Genomic DNA, 16458 nt, shown 5'->3' on the forward strand with positions numbered 1-16458 from the left:
CACATACGGCTGTTGTTGAACAAGGGGAAGGGGAAAGGAAACATGAAGCAGTAAGACACACGGCACCCCGGGACCTACCTGGATCATCAGGAGTGTTTCACGTTAAACCTCTAACATCCATGGTGGCGGGCATGGAATTCTCCTCCGCAGTTACCAAACACCTTGACTCCCTCCTTCCTCCTACCTGCCTGGCTCTGAGGACTGCAGCAACCAGTGAACCTTCTGGAAACAGCCCACTGCCACCTAGAACTGTTTGACTACAAACACTGGAAGCTCTCCAGTCATATCTTCAAAAATCAAGATTTGTATTTTTGACATGAATGATGTAAAATGTTACATTACTGTGGTTTGTTTAAAGAGAAAATGGAATTCAAAATGAAAGTGATAATAAAGAGGAGTACCTAAACCATCACCCTTCAACCCCCTGCCCAGGGGAAAAAATGCCCCAACTGACTGAGGTGTCCAGTGCTCAGTACCAGTGTCTAGGAGCTCAGCAGGGGCTTAACATCCTTCAGACCCTTCTACTCCAACCAAATCGGAGACCTCCAATCAAGCTGAGAATTTCTGCTCCCCTTGCATTCCACCGCCACACGGAATTAAAACCCATCGCTGCCCTCTGCTGGGCAGACTTGGAACAGAACTAAAGTCCACCCACCAAGCATTTGAAATCGCTTCATTTTTTCTCTGATTTCTTGGTAATATATAACCTTCAATATCTTATAAATTAATTACAAGGTTCCAGGAAGGAAAAAAAGCAGTTCTGCAGAAGTTCAGAGTCATTTTCCCTCTTCATCAACTAAAAGAAGAGACTGGTAGTAAACTGGGAGGCTGGCTTCAAACTCGGTCACTATATGGCTGCGTGGCCTTGGTCTGGGCCCAAGCTCCCTAGGTCTCAATTTCCAGGTCTGCAAATTAAAGGAGCGTGAACCGGGAGATATTTATGGCCCTGGTCGCTCTTTTCCACTCATACCTCAAAATACTTAGAGCTTTTTTTTTTTAGCCAGTCTTAATAATCTAACATGTCATATGCTCTGCCCTCTTACTCAGGACTTCATTGATTATTATAAGGCTGCCGTAATGAGATAAATGTAACTTAAATGCTCTGCATGCACGTGAAGGCCCACTACATACTTCTAAAACACCGGTCTCCTGCATCTGCAATGATCATTCTCCTTGTTTACATGACAGTCACAACAGCCATTGCTGGATGAGGATGGGCTATGAGTCAAACAGAGCACCAGACATCCTGTGCAGATCAAGTAAGTGTCCTTGGCTCCATCTGACAGACTAGGCTCAGAGGTTCAGCAGCTTGCCCAAGGAAGGACACAGATCCAGCTACTGCTGCTTCCACACCCAGTGTGGGAGCTGGAGCAGTACCATTTCCACCTCCCCCTAAATCCGAATGTCACACGCTAGCAAAGCGTTCCTGGTCTGCAAGACTGCTTAGAGATCACAGAGAAATCCTGTCGTTAACATCCTATGAATGCACAAACACAATGACACAAAGCATCAATGTTTTCTCAAAAAAAGAACTAATGACCCAGTACAGTAAGTACATTCACTTGACCTTTTAGTGTTTAATATAAAGAAGGAATGTAATATTAATGAATTCCTCCTACTGAGAGGTAATTGTGTTTACAGTGAAGAAGCCGGCAGGTACCTCCTTAGGCATGTGATCGAAGTTAGCATCACCAGCGAAGGAACAAATCAACACAATGTGCCACTTAGCAGGATATGCCAAGAGGAACACAGCATCGCTTCTGAGATATTCCTGTCAAAATGCATAAACTGAACCTAATCGTGAAATATGAGAGAAACCCAAACTGAGGGACATTCTTGAAAATAACTCTCCTGTACCCTTCAAAAGTGTCACAGTTGTGAAAGAAAAAGAAAGACTATTCCAGATTAAAGGAGACAAAATCAGATAACACACCTACATGGTTCTGGATTAGAGCCTCGAGCAGACAAACGACTAATGAGAAAACTGGCAAAATTGGAAAATGTTTTATGAGATCTGAAAATTAAACAATAGCACTGGTCACTGTTAATTTCCTGACTTAGATAACTATACTTTTATGGAAGAGAACAGCCTTGTTTTTAGAAAATATACACTGAAGTACATTTAAAGATACAGGACATCATGTCTGTATCTTTGAAATATTTCCAAAGAAAGAGTAAGAGCAAACATACACAGAAATTTTTGTAACTTTTTTATAAGTCTGAAATTATTTCAAAATAAAAAGTAAAAACACTACAAGTTATCAATATATATCAAGTATTAAATAAATGTGAATTGTAATATCCCTACTTATGGATTCCTAAGCACACATGAGGACCAAAGGGTGCCAACAGCCTTGGGTCCTTAATATGAAGCCAATCTTACAGCCTAAGAAATTCCGACCCACAGACACAATGGTTCCACCCAAACGTAGCAGTGGTAGGATATCCCATTCCTCCTTCTGATAATCACTAACCATTTCTAACTTCTCAATTTCATAATTAAGAAAATTCAAACAAAAAAATCCTCCAGGGATTCTACTTCCCATGAAAACACAGGCACCATAATAAAAAGACAAGCTGTGTGTCACACTTCCCCCCCGGATCCCTTCTCCAGCCAACACTCATTTTGGCTAAGCAGTCAGCATTTAAGCAGGGGCATCCCTTTGCCCCTGTCCTGCCATTGGTAGGTTTTAGCCACAGAAAGTGTGCAAATATGAGTGTGAATGTGGTGACTCAAGGTTCACGTCACTGACGTGAAGCAGAGGCATCAGCCAGCTCTGACGCTGAGATGCTCCCACGGAGAGGGCACACAGCCTGGAGCGTCTGCCTGTGACTCTAACAGAATGACTGACACCCTTCTCTGCCCAGCGAATCCAGTAGTGTAAACGATGGAACATCACATAGTCAAGCTTTCAAACCCCAAAAGATGGCTAGAGACAGGCCCCTAAAAAGACACATGGGAAGAAGTAATGGCTAGGAAGCCTTTTCTTCTCATGCATGAGGACAAGTGAAAAGTTGAGAAAGAAGTTGTACGGCTGCACCTAACCCTGCTCTCATGGGTCATCACAGCACGGTTCTGTGTAGCAGTTATAACGTGTCCTGTGGTCCAGGAACATGAAGCCTCTCACCACCCTTCATCACATCTCCACTTCACAGACAGAAAACTCGGGGCAAAAGAGAATTAAGAAGATCCCTAAATGACACTGTCTTTCAGCAGGACCCAGAAAGGACCAAATACTCTGCCTCCAGGAAAACAAAAAACCAAACATCCCTAACTTCTGCAATTACCACATCCAAGAAGATCATTTTATATCACTGAATTACCAGAGAAGGTAATTCTCACTGGTCTGTTTCTACTTTTTTTTATACTTTTTTCCTAATTTAGAGGAGCTGATTTGGATGCAGACAAGACCGCCTACCCACGTGGAATTATGGCTCCACAGACTCCCAAGAGCAGCTACGGTACCAGTCCCTCTGTCCTAAATGTGAGTTATTCGTGTTACAGAAAAATACATATTGAAAAATATCCCTTAATTTTGATTACCCCAAGGGAGGAGAAGCAGAGACCATGTTTCTGACAACAAATTTCAACTCAACATGGTTGCCTTAGCGCCCAGAGCTCAGTCAACAGGCCCAGTTGTCACGGTCAGCACTGGTGTATCAATCAACTGCCTGTTTCCGTTTCAAAAACAACAAACTGAGGAGATAAGACTGAAGGGACCACCATCAACGAGTGGCCTCTGAGGAACAAAGCCACACCAAGCAACCAGAGGACGACGTACTAGGAGGGCCGCCGCACACAGGGAGGCAGGGGCCGCGCAGATGCCAACGAGACAAGTCCAAGAATGAATGACGCAATAATACTGAAGACTCCCCCATATCAACTTTTAAATTAAATTTACTTATACACTGCAAGAACGTAAGACAAACAAAGTCATCCTACCGCAAAGGTTTTCAATGCACATGGCGATTAAAATAACACATACTTCCTAGTGGCCAAGCTTACAATGAGAAGTTTCATATAAGGAACAGCACAGCCCCTTTTCAACATCACGGGTCCCAGGGAGGGAGGGAGGTTTGCCTCTTACCGGGAATCCTAAGAACACGTATATGCCGACCATTTGGAGGTTTGAGTGAGAGGCAAACAAGAGTTTCACATGGCCTGCTCTGAGAGCACCCGCTGCAAGTGCTCAATGAGTCAGCACACATCCCTGGGCACTGCTTGTGCACCAGACATGCACTGTGACTGCTGTCGCTCTGCTCAGCGCACCTGCCATGGAAGCTACGGGCAAGGAGTGGACTGTAGCCAATGACCAAAGTGCAGTTTAACATGAGAATTACGACAGGAAAATAGCCAATTTAATGCAGCCAGAGCGCCAGAAAAACATTATTAGGGGCCACTTTCTTCTACAAGACATTTAAAGAACTAATTTATATTTTCTCTTTACTCCTCTGTGTGACTGAGATATGTGGCCGTTTTCCATTGGAAGGGACGGATGACGAAACAAGCCCTGAGGTTTCAATCTAAGATCAAGGGGCAAGTTAAAAGGCCGACGACATGGTTGGAAAAACGTTCCCCCAAACGCTGGCTGCTTATTGTTGAAGATACATGCAAAATGAAATCTGGGACACACAACACACTGATATTAATAGTATGTAATAAATAATGTAATTATCTTTTTAAAAAAAGAAGACAAGGTGAGAATCTGAACAGATTCTTCATCTTCTCAAACTGACGGGATCTCAAAGGCAAGCAGGAGGTATGTAGTGAAAACCATACGTGGTTTCAGTTTGGCTGGAGTTTAGAAGATAGCTGACCCTTCAATACAGGTTTGAACCACAAGAATCTGTTTACACGTAGATTTTTTTCAATAGTAAATACAATACCACACAATCCACAGTTCGTGGAATCCGTGGATACGAAGAATCGCACACACGCAGGGCCAACTATAAACTACACTTGGATGTTCTACTGCGCAGACGGTTGGCGTGCTGTTCAAGGGTCAACCGTATACAGCAGGAAGTTGAAACGGTGCCATGAATTCGAGGCTAAGGAGCTTGGTCTTTATTTGACAGGAATTTTTTCCCTCTCATTTATTTGCTTTTGCTTATGTTTAATTTGAGGGATCATTTTTTCCCTTTGAGCAATTCAGTGACATGATTAGAAAGTTAATCTTGCACTAGTGTCTAAAAGGGGGCAGAAAGGAGGAATGGGGGAAGAGAGGAGTTAGAAATCCTCTGCAACTGTTCAGTTGAAAACGGGGAAAACATTCTGAGAAACGCTGCAGAGGAAACGTGGGGAGGACCTGGAGCGGGTTTACGTGGGGAAGACAAAGGAGGAGTCCTCAGATATAAAATAATCTCAGAGTTCTGAGACTGGGGAGGCTCAGCAAGAAGCGCAGAGCACAGGGAGACCGGGCGCGAGAGGGAAGACCAAGTGTCGGGAAGCACTGCGCGAGTCGCTGGTGGGGTGAGGCTGGAGCTCTGGGAAGGACGCAGGCCTGGAAAAGCCCATCTCGGGGACAGCCACAGGATGAGATCAGACAGACTTCTAGCAACAGAAGTGACACCCAAGAGTCCAAGGCAACGGCTTTCCAATAGCTTTCTTCATCTTGGGCTGACACTTTAGTTCTCTGATCAAAGACCCCATGCTGGACTCCGACACCCCAGGGAAGCTCCACGGGCACCTCCCTCAGCCTTCTGCATGGAGCCCTGCACTGTGTCGGGCACTCCGACTTTCTGTTGCCTCAAAGTAAAGCTTCTCTGTGCTGCTCCTTAGGACATCTGATGGTCCACCTGATGGACAACCGCCAAACATTCACTCTTCCCTCAGAGCTGCCCCAGAGACCAACCCTGCCTCCGGTCTCCAGAGTAAACCCAGCAACCCCCCAACCCTCACCCAGCCCGAAAGCCCAAGAGCCAGCCCACCCCAAAGGATTCTGCAGGTCCAGGAGAGATGCTCAGATACCCATACAGAGTAGGTCATTTCCCAAAGCCTGTTTCCAAATCTGCTTCCAGCAATTCTAAAGCATCAGCTAAATGCATTTCACACCCAAAGTTTTAGAAAAGGCAACGTGTGGAAGATAACAGTCCAAGTTACTTACACCTAGTCATGATGAGACACAATCTCTAATGCATATTTCTTTGCCAATTTTATTTATAGAGTAGATGACTCAGACTCATACCAGCTTTCCCTGTAACTATGAATTGTAAAAAAGGGGGGAAAAAGGATCTTCCCCTTTCTAAATCTGTGACTACATGAATATTTAAAAATTGTAAATAATATAATTTTAAAACCAAACTAAATGAAACCAAACCAGAGGTTAAATTTTGTTAGGTTTCATACCATAATCAAATCTGTAATTATAAATAAACAAATCTCTGGAAAAACACACAAATAAATATACTCACACATACCTACTCATACCTACCAAGGTGAAGAAAGCTGTTGGAAAGCCATTGACTTGGACACTCTGGTGTCTACTTTTGTTGCTAGATTAAAAAAAATCTAAAATCTAGAATGGAAAGCTTTTCCAGTAATTATTAACATAATTTAATTAACAGCATAGACTACAAAAAACTCATGGGTGTTTTATAAGGGAAGAACCTATATCACAGAGATATTCAAAATAACCATTAAATACAAAAGTTTTATTTTTTGTTTTGTTTTCTCAAACTGATGAAAAATGACTGTTCCTCTTTGGTAAAGTCCAAAAAAAAAAAAAAAGATTTGAAGATATTTTACCTCTCCAGTGTTTAAGCCTCAACACAATCCCCTCCCCCTGACCTTCTTTAAGCAAAGCTGAGAAGCTAAGAAACGGAAAAGTGAGATCACTTTGAGTTTCACATTGTTTCCACACCCAAACACACAGCAGCAAGCCGAGATATCCCAAATGCAAACACAGTTATCGCAGTAATCACTAATCACATAACCTCTAAATAATACATCCTGAGCGGTGGAAATCTTTTTCCTATTTTTCTGTGGGTTCCACTTCCCTGGGCGGGGAGCAGCTCCTCCTGGGGCAGGAGGGCTCATGGCGCTTACCTTTTTGGCTCTTTGGGCTATGTCTGGTGTTCTTGTAAGCAGCTTCTCAATCAGGTACTCTCTGTTCTGCAAAACAAATATTCCCAACGGTTTAACATCAAACATGATACACAGAAATTCATAGTGATTTCAAAATAGCAGATTGACTTGGGTTTTTAAGCATGTTACCTTGGCTTTCTGGAAGAATTTGCATTTTAAAAGTTCTGCTGCTGTGGGCCTGAAAGATCAATAATAAATGAGAGTTGAAACAATGACCACTCAATAAAGACGCTGCCTGGATGCAACAACTTAATTCTAGACTCTTTCTGGAAGACCCCAGTTTCAGGAATAACAAAACCAGAAATGAAATTAATCGGAAGGTGGCACCAAATAAAACAGTGCCAATTTTCCAGTTCTTTCCAAACACCTCTGCTGCAAAGCACATAAACTCCTGGAAGTTAAATATGTGGGGCACGATCAATTTTCCATCCTTCATCCTTACACTTTGCTCAGTGAATTCAGTGTTTCTGAAAGGTGGCAGACTGACACATCTGTGAGCTAAAGTCCTATATTTATTAAGAAGCTGAAAAGGCTGCAGTGTGAGCCTATCAAAGAAACTACAGTCCACAGTGTTCTATGATTTGTCCCGTGAGTCCTCAAGAGTGGCAGTTCCTGCAAGGGGCCACGCATCATGCGTATAAGTCGTCTGCCCGCCGAGTAACCCTGTTACACAGACTACTGTTTTTCAGAGGAGGGTAAATGTGACAGTGGGTAATAAAATGCAAATTCATATAAAAGCAGGACAGGACTGGTCTGATTGTATCCTCATGATGCCATTTAACTCATTTCTCTAACCTGTATTTCCCATAAAGTTGGGTCTGAAGGCTTGGCTGGGCTGACTCAAGCATTTCGGGGAAAAGTACATCCTAGGTGATGCACCTGGGAGGCACATGATGATAGGTAATTTCACGGGGAGTCATGCTAAGTTTAACTACGTGGTCCCCAGGCCTGAGGTCTCTCCACTGTTAAGGTAACGTTTTCCCCACTGCACTTGGCAAGCATTCTGCTAGATAATACTTTGGCATTATATGAATATCCTGTTCCGGAGAAACTTTCACCTGATGGGTTTTAGCATCTTTGCCTTATGCAATTATTTCATGGGAGATGGCAGGACACTGATTTTCTACATCTATCATTCCTCCTACATTTATTAACTAGCACTCTTCCACAGACTCACTCCCTTCATCGACAGTTCCTTCTGAACAGAGCAGCCATGCAGGAAGTATCACATGAACCTAGAGGACAGGACAGTCAGCAAGACGACAGTCCTGATCTCTTTAAAAAGGTGGTGTCATAGAAGAAAAGCAGAGACGTGAGGGGACTATTCTAGGTTAAAACAGACTTAAAGATACATAAAACCAATGCAACATGTGACCCCTTCCTGAATCCTGGGTTTGAAGAGGAGGGGGAGAAGCTATGAGAGACATTTAGAAGCAGAGGCATGTGAAAGTGCTGGGTATGGGGCAGTTTTAGGAAATCATTGCTCATTTACTTAGGTGTGGAAAAGTACTGTGGTTCCGTAGGAACTTGTCTTTATTTGTAGGGAATGTAAGCTGATGTTTAAAGTCTGTTACTTATTTTTAGACTGTTCAGCAAATAAAATGTAGATAAATAGGTATAGCAGATATGGAAAATGATTAATAATTGTTGAATCTAGGTGTTGGTGTAGAAGCAAAAACATTTCTGTATGTTTTAAATTTCTCACAGAAAAACTGGGAGGATGGAGGGGGGTTACTGAGTACCATTAGGTCTCCTCTCAGGCCGTGGGACAAAGAATAACATGTTAAGGGGGTGCAAGTTTAAAAGGAGTCCTCATACTTGAAGAGAGTGGACACCAGTGTTTTGGAAAGGAACTTCCACTAAAATGTTTCCAGGGACCAGACCCAAGCATATAGAAAAATAGGAAACATCACTAAGTGCAACAGTGTACAAACCGTATACATCTACAGAGGCCAGAAGCTGTATTTCTAGGCAAAGCAATTTTCTCTTTAAATTGTTACTGCTCTTTTCCTCAATTTCAAGCACAACACTGGTTACAGTACCTAACAAACACCCCAAATCACCATACTCACTGCAATCAATCACAGCCCCTAACTGCTTACTGCCTTGAATAAAGGTCTGAACAAGAGCTGGGCCACGTTGTACATTTTGGGTTCCATAGTAAGCCGGTTCAAATTCACCAATTTGTACCTTGTACCTTGTTTACCAAGCACTAGAACTCAAAAGGATACTATTCATTTACATGATTGAACTTCGGGTTTTTTGGTTTTTTTTTTTTTTAATGTAGACAATTCTTACTGACTGTCAGCAAAATTTCTGGCCTCCAGTGACTCCAAATTCATCCTTTCATTCTCTCGGGAAACACGTACTGAGCATCTGCCATTTGTCAGGCATCATGCTCGGCCAGTGCCAGGCGCACTCTAATGACTACGCAGACAGAAACACTACCCCGAGCAGCTTACGAGCTGGCAGGTGAGAGTCAGAGCACGCTGTCCGCCTGCAGGAGGAAGGTCAGGACACTCAAACGTGTGGCCTGTGCTGGGGAACGGACAGGGCTCCTGGGAGAACACAGAGGGGAGCCATTATACAGGGGACTGAGCATGTCTGGCACCTCACAACGTGAAACAAAATTTTAAAAACCAAGAAGCATAAAAAATAACTTAAGATTTAACTTCTAAAACTGAAAAGAAAAAAAATCTAAGAAAACCAAGATGATTAAGGAACTCAAGGCCACTGCTGTGGTTGAAACCCTCATCCTCTCTGGCCAGTACAGTTACAACACAGCCTCCTGGCTGGTCTCTCTACCACCTTTCTCTTCCTCCTGCCAACCCATCACCCACACTGCTCCCCAGTTGGCTGCTACACAAAACCAATTTCTTATCCCTCCCTGTGGATTTCAGTGGCCTGAGAGCCTGGTTCCTCCAGCCTCATTTCCCACCATGCCCCATGCAAACTCCATCCTCCAACTGCAGTGATGGTCTCACAGAGCACACATCACTTTCCTTGCTTGAGTATCTTTTGTATCCAACTGGCACACCCTTGCTCAGCAGTCAAGAACCAATTTAAATGTCATTCATCTTCAGAGATGCTTCTCCCAGCTCCTACAAGGAGAATTCACTGTTCCCACCTTGGTGCTCACACAACCCACTCACACTTCTTTCGGTAATAATCTGTCCCTGTATTTCCCTGCCTCCACTCTACTAGCTATAAGCCCTTCCAAGACAGGGACCACACAGTATTTATTTTTTCTATCCCCAATGCGTACCACAGATCACAAAACTGCTACAGCTCAATTTCATACCACAATCAAATATGGGGTAAACGTGATGCTACTTCAGACATTTGGGCACCGAACCACAACTCCTGGAGCAAGAGTTAGTCAGCACCAAATTCCAAGCATCTGCTCAATATTGCAGGAACAGGAGAGTGATGCAATGAAAATCAGACTCATGCTACAAATGAAAAAAAAAAAAAGGAAAGAGGTACATCTGTGCACAGTGGAGGCACTGAGGAGGGCAGCCAAGCATGCCTCCCTCTCTCCTCTGCACCACCTCCTCCTGCTGCACACCAAGGTCAAGGGTAGGACCCATGTAGAGAGGAGGCTGGGAAATGCCAGGCATACCTGGAGATACAGGGCTGGGAAAATACTTCCCCTTCCACAGCAAGGTCATTTCTATGGTAACCAAAACTCTAAAAGGGGAAAAGCATGCTGCAGAGAAAACTCTTCTCTCCAGACTCCACCCTTAGCTTTCATCAATCAACACAGAAACACAAGGACAGGAGAAATGAGAAATGGAAAGAAATGAGAAATAAGAAGCCACATTCCTTTCTTAACAGGCTTAATATTTACGTTAAATAATAGGTCACTATTCTACACAGAGAAGAACTAAACAGCAGGTCCTCTGTAGAGTCGAATCCCACATGTGCCAAACTATCTCTATAGAAAGTATGGGAAAATGGAACCGGAAAGAATGGGGACAATGAGGCAGGAAAGAAAGTGACAGAAGGTGTGGGAAAAGCCGAGGTGTGTGCTGCCCAACTGACTTTAGGGTTTCTGTGTGTTCTGTGTGTTTTATTCTTATGCTATAGCAGTCACCAGCATAGGGTTAATGTGGAACCATCGATGCTGCCAGCCCCTCAGCTAAGTACTACTGAAGAAACAATTCTGCACCTTATGTCTCTGTGGCCACTAACAATTATCAAGCAATACAACATAATGTAAATACAAACACTGATGAGAAATGCTAAAATGCTATCCCAGCAACCAAAATGATGGCCCAGGCTTTGAATAATGATTCAATTTTAAATTCTTAAAAACAATGTAGGAGTCTACAAGTACCAACAGTCTCAGAAGAGAATCTCTTAAAGGATTCAAATGCATATGGATGAACCAAAGTCCACTGAGACTTAAAATAATTTTCAAAGGATTCAGGATGAATGTGATACAGTTTAAACAGTTCTAAAATTTCCATTTTAATTTCTAACAATACACTGACCTCTGGCAGAGCTGCATCTTTCACCCTGCCCTTCCCCCCAGAAGAAATATTCAAGTTTTTTTGTTTCTAATGGATTTATCTATGCAACATCCACCCCTTTCTTGCTCAAAAAAAAAAAAAAAAAAAAAGCCAGCTCCTTTTACAGTAGCTATCCATATGAAGTATATAACCTATAAGATTAAGGCTTATTTTTTTAGGAATAGCAAAATGTTCTGCTATGCAAATATAAGCAACTCTTTGTCTATGCAAATGCAGAGAGCACAGACTTGGAGGAGGCAAAAAGCTCCCAATACCCAGCTCTCCTGGAATAGGAAAGTTCCCTGAGCTCTCAAGGCTGACAGCACAGCTCCTTCTCAGCTAGCCTGAGGGCTCCCGCATAGGACTGATTCTGTCCCAGTCACCGTTCCCCTGTGATACGTTTTCATTCATTGCTAAAAGGCAAGACCAGGGTTTTGGTACCACTCAACTGTTTTTAGATTACAAGTAGACGATCTGACTGCTAGTGACAGAAATAAATATAAATGGGCAAAACTCTTGCCTTCATTCCTCAACCCACTCAAATCTGGTATGGCTCTGTACCTGTTTTCAGTGAGTCCACAGCATCCCCAAATTGCAAGTTCCCATTGTCTGCAATTGCTCAGGAAATACCACTGAGAATGCAATACAGACCAGTCACTGTGGATATGAAGATAGAAAGATGAGAGGCACAGATTCTCCTAAATGAGGAATTTTCATGAGGAAACTGAATGTGTAAGTCAATGTACCCAGTGTGCTAAGTGCTACAAGAGACACAACTTCAACAAACTGCAGGAAAACCAGGAGTTGCAATCACTCCACTTAGTCAGGAAAAATGGAGATCCTAATTTCCTGAACACTCAGGAATGCTCAGGCCCTGTGTTATCTGCTTTTTTCAGGGCATTACCTCACTCCATCCTCACAGCAATCCTGTGACATGGTGTTACTGGGCCCATTTAACAGCCAAGGAAACTAAGTCATGCAGATGATGATAAAACAGAGCTAGGAATCTCACCCAGATGTCTCTAACTTGAAGAAGATGGGGTCTTCTTCAAGTTATTGAAAGACAGGTGGACGGGAGACAGAAGAAGAGGAAGAATCCTTGGACAACAAAAGCAAAGGCAGGAAAGATTCACAATTTCCTTCAGAATTATGCAACAATTAAATGTTTACTTATTAACTCAGTAACAAATACATAGTTTTAAATTGCATCGTATCTAATAAATAACTCAACAATATTACTTTTTTCCATTCTTACATTTCATGGATCTTTTCCCCTCCCAAACTTCCCACATCACATCTTTTCAGTAAAAGAGTCACCTGGGAAATTTCTGCCCAACTAACACTCTCTGATACAGAGGACAACTGAGCAAGAGTGAGAATAGATTATGATTTACAGAGAAAACACTGAAGTCCTTAAGCTATTAATACTCTGTAGACCAATAATGTCACTAGGAGAGCAGTCTGAGGGAAAGAGTTTGTAAGAATTCGAATATACGGTGCATGGCTCTTTTCTAAAAGTGTTGTTATTGTTGTTTGGTAGGAGGGTAAGAACCTGATATCTGAGGTATATATATCATATAATTAGTTAAACTTGGAAAGACTTTCAAGATTACTAAGAAATAAGGATGGCTTATTAAATATCATGTATGGCAGTCTAATTTAATTTATTCTGACCAAATTACAAATCTCCTAAAGAAATGTACTGTTGTATCATTAAGCACACTAACAATTCCACCCTGCCGAATTATTTTATAAGAGCTGGAATTGTGCAATGTTACACATCACTACCACTAGGTGGGGTCTCACAAGTTCGAGAACCACCAAGACCATCAATCATAACCCAGTGCTAAGCGGGAAGACAAGTACTCCTCTGAGCTGCAGAGCATCAGATTCTGTTTCCGTGGTGATGCCAAAAACTTCTGTTTGGAGATGACACCAAATACAAGGGGAAGGCAAACAAGCGTTGCACCCCTCTCGCAATAAAGAGTTTCAAGATGCTTAAAAGACGAGAGTCTTTAGACCTGGCTCTGTGGGAAAGGAGATTGATATAGGAAAGATTTCAGACATATTCAGTAAAATGTAAAGGAATGAAGACAGTAGCTGCAAAGAACAGGTAAGATAATGGAAACTGTGTTTATTCTAGAGAAGGGTGGCCTCCTCAAATAGGAGAGCACGGTGTAAAGGCAAGAGACTTCAGTTTCATAAAGAACTTAAGAATAAAGGAATTCTTCGAAAAGCCAGGTCCTTCTCTGAAAAAGAAAGTTGCAGAAGAGAAGCCAGTTGTGATGTTTTGGAATCTAAGTATCAAGTCGGAGCCTTGGGTGGATGGGGGTGGCCAGTACCTCCTCAGCAGCCTCTCCAGGTGAGGTGTGTGGCCCACGTTCACCGTCTGTCAGGGCAATGCTGCACACGGCCGAGCACCACAGAGGGACTCTACCCAGCCAAGGTCTGCGTGCGGAACACGTCATGAACCCTCTCTGACACTGGGCTCAACTCTCACTACCCGGGATACTTCAAAGTCACAGAAATGAAGAAGGAAGAAACCAACTCAGAAAACACACCACAGTGCAGAGCAACAACCCAAGAACAAAGAGGAAATACTGAAGTTAATTTAAAACCCTTTGCTTCTGTTTTATATGATTAATCTTTCAAATGTAAAAAATGTTAATCTTCTTTACCAATAATCTTTTAAACAGAACAAACAACTTGTTCTGCAGCTAAAAGGAAGTTCATGCAAAATTCAATAGCTCTGCCTGGTTTAGACTGGAGCCGGCAGGATATTCAAATCCTGAGAGGTCAGCTCAACCTACACAGTGCAGAATATTAGCTCAGCTCCTGAGTGTGCCGCTGCCAATTTCTTCTGATTTCTGTTTTACTTCATTTCCTTTGATGACAGCGCCCACACCTAACAAGCACAGTGAATCTTATTAACACTAAAAATTTTCCTCTGCCTCTCCCCCGTCCCTACTCACTTCTCTCCCTCCTGGGCCCAAGCTGGTCTTCCACTAACAGGCTGGAAATCTGGGGACCAGAGCTGGGTTTCCCCTTCAGGTGTCCTCACACAGCCTTGTGTCCCATCCACAAACAAAGTTTTGTCATGACTCCAAGCAGGTCATTCGCTCATCCACTCAGCCTGACATACCTTTTGGAAGGATCTTTCTGAAGACACAGTGAAAGTAATTTTCGAAAGGACTTGCCGTACTTTTTCATCATTTCCTTATCCTCTACTCCTGTTTCTAAAGTGGGGGGATCGTTTTGCAAAGTCAGCATTAACACCTGCAGCGGAAATAAACAGAAAGATAGAATCTCAGGACAGCAATTGCTACAATTGAGTTTTTCATTTTTCACCAAAGCCTCAAAGACCCTCCTTGATTAGGTACAAACGTGCTTTCCTATGATTTTCATTTTCTAGAAAGTGTGTACGCAGAGTATTCATTTTCCTTCCCAAACCTGTTCACGTGCCCTTTAACCTTTTTGTTATTCCCCCCAGAACTTAAAAAATCTGCTCTACGTGTCAAGAGTGGTCTCCCAAAGGGATCAGGACAGAGCTTCCTGGGAACTGGCTCTCATACAGCCTGGAGGAGCACGTAGCTCCAGCAGCAGCTCAGTGAAGGCTGGGGCTCTGGCAGGGAAAGGGGCAGCGCAGGGCAGAGAAAGAGTGAACGTTCATGTGTCCAGGTCACTCCTAAGTAAGGAAGCTCCTGTACTCAAGGCTTCTGTAACACATTACCAGCCCTGAAAATAAATCCACAGCATCCCAGGAGGTAACACATGATTTCCTTTTTTTTTTTTTTTTTAGATGAGAAAACATACAGAAAATTGCTTTAGGCTTGGCAAAACTGAGACAGTAAGACACTGAAAGATAACCAGGATGCAATTATAAGTTAGTAAAAACTATAACCACAGCAAAAGGCCATGCTGCTCTTGGAAAGGGACAAAACAACCTCAAAATACAGCTTTCACATCGAAAAGGTAAAAATGTCCACTCTTTCACATTAACATCAAAATTATTAACTATTAAAAAAGGGTAGAATCTGTAGCAAACGATTGACCTATAAAATGAAAAAACCTCACTAATGCATAAATAGGCCTTAACATATGCAAATACTATGCATGCCAGGACTCCTGGAGCACTTTCAGACGCGTGAGCAGTTGAAGGGTTCAAGTAACGTTTGCTGTCTGCGGAGGACAACAGCAAACAGAAGAAAGTGGGAGATCTGTGAGATCTGAAGTCCTGCAGGACTTTGGGCTGGGATTCAAGTGAAAAACACTAAGAAGTGGGAAAGAAAAAAAAAAAAGAAGAAAAAGCAGAGAAAAACCAGATGGGAAAAAAGTCCTCAGAGTTGCTTCAGTGCTTTTTCTCTGAGAAGTCACTTCAATCGTTTACATCTCAGTTTTACATTTTCTGCTGACAAAATCAGGTTAAGTACACACAACCCCTCCCAAATCTTAACTATGGTAAAATATGTCTATGATATAGACAGAAAATAACAAACTACACTAAAAGTTGAATAGGGCTTGTCTGTGATTGATGAGATTATGGATGACTGTCTTCTTTTTTATTCTTATTTGTACTTTCAAATTGTCTACAATAAGAATGTATTAACATTTTAGTCAGTAGAATTACTCAACTTTTTTATCCTGAGGTTTCTTTTTTTTTTAATCCTCCTAAACTCTTCCAATAAAATCCTAGGAAAAAGTTGAAATGAACATGGATCAAATTCTCTGTACACTCAACTATTTCCATGTCAAGACAAAATCCAGTTGGGTACACGAGCCCTGACACCACCATCTAAAACTAACAGAAATAATGACATAGGCCAATTAGAAGAAAAACAAAAATCTAAAAATAGTATCCAA

General features: G+C 42.4%; 1 protein-coding gene across 1 annotated transcript in view; it reads right to left on the bottom strand.

Annotated features, from left to right (window-relative positions):
* The window catches only part of STK39 (serine/threonine kinase 39), a 250703-nt gene that overhangs the window by 138039 nt on the left and 96206 nt on the right, over positions 1–16458 (bottom strand). Inside the window, exons 8-10 of the mRNA XM_031451591.2 lie at positions 14741–14874; positions 7214–7262; positions 7046–7111 (exon numbers count right to left, since the gene is read on the bottom strand). Of these exons, the coding sequence (XP_031307451.2) occupies positions 7046–7111; positions 7214–7262; positions 14741–14874 (249 nt within the window). The remainder of the gene's footprint in view (positions 1–7045; positions 7112–7213; positions 7263–14740; positions 14875–16458) is intronic.

Source organism: Camelus dromedarius, chromosome 4 (genome assembly GCF_036321535.1).
Source record: "Camelus dromedarius isolate mCamDro1 chromosome 4, mCamDro1.pat, whole genome shotgun sequence".
Taxonomy (NCBI): Eukaryota; Metazoa; Chordata; class Mammalia; order Artiodactyla; family Camelidae; genus Camelus; species Camelus dromedarius.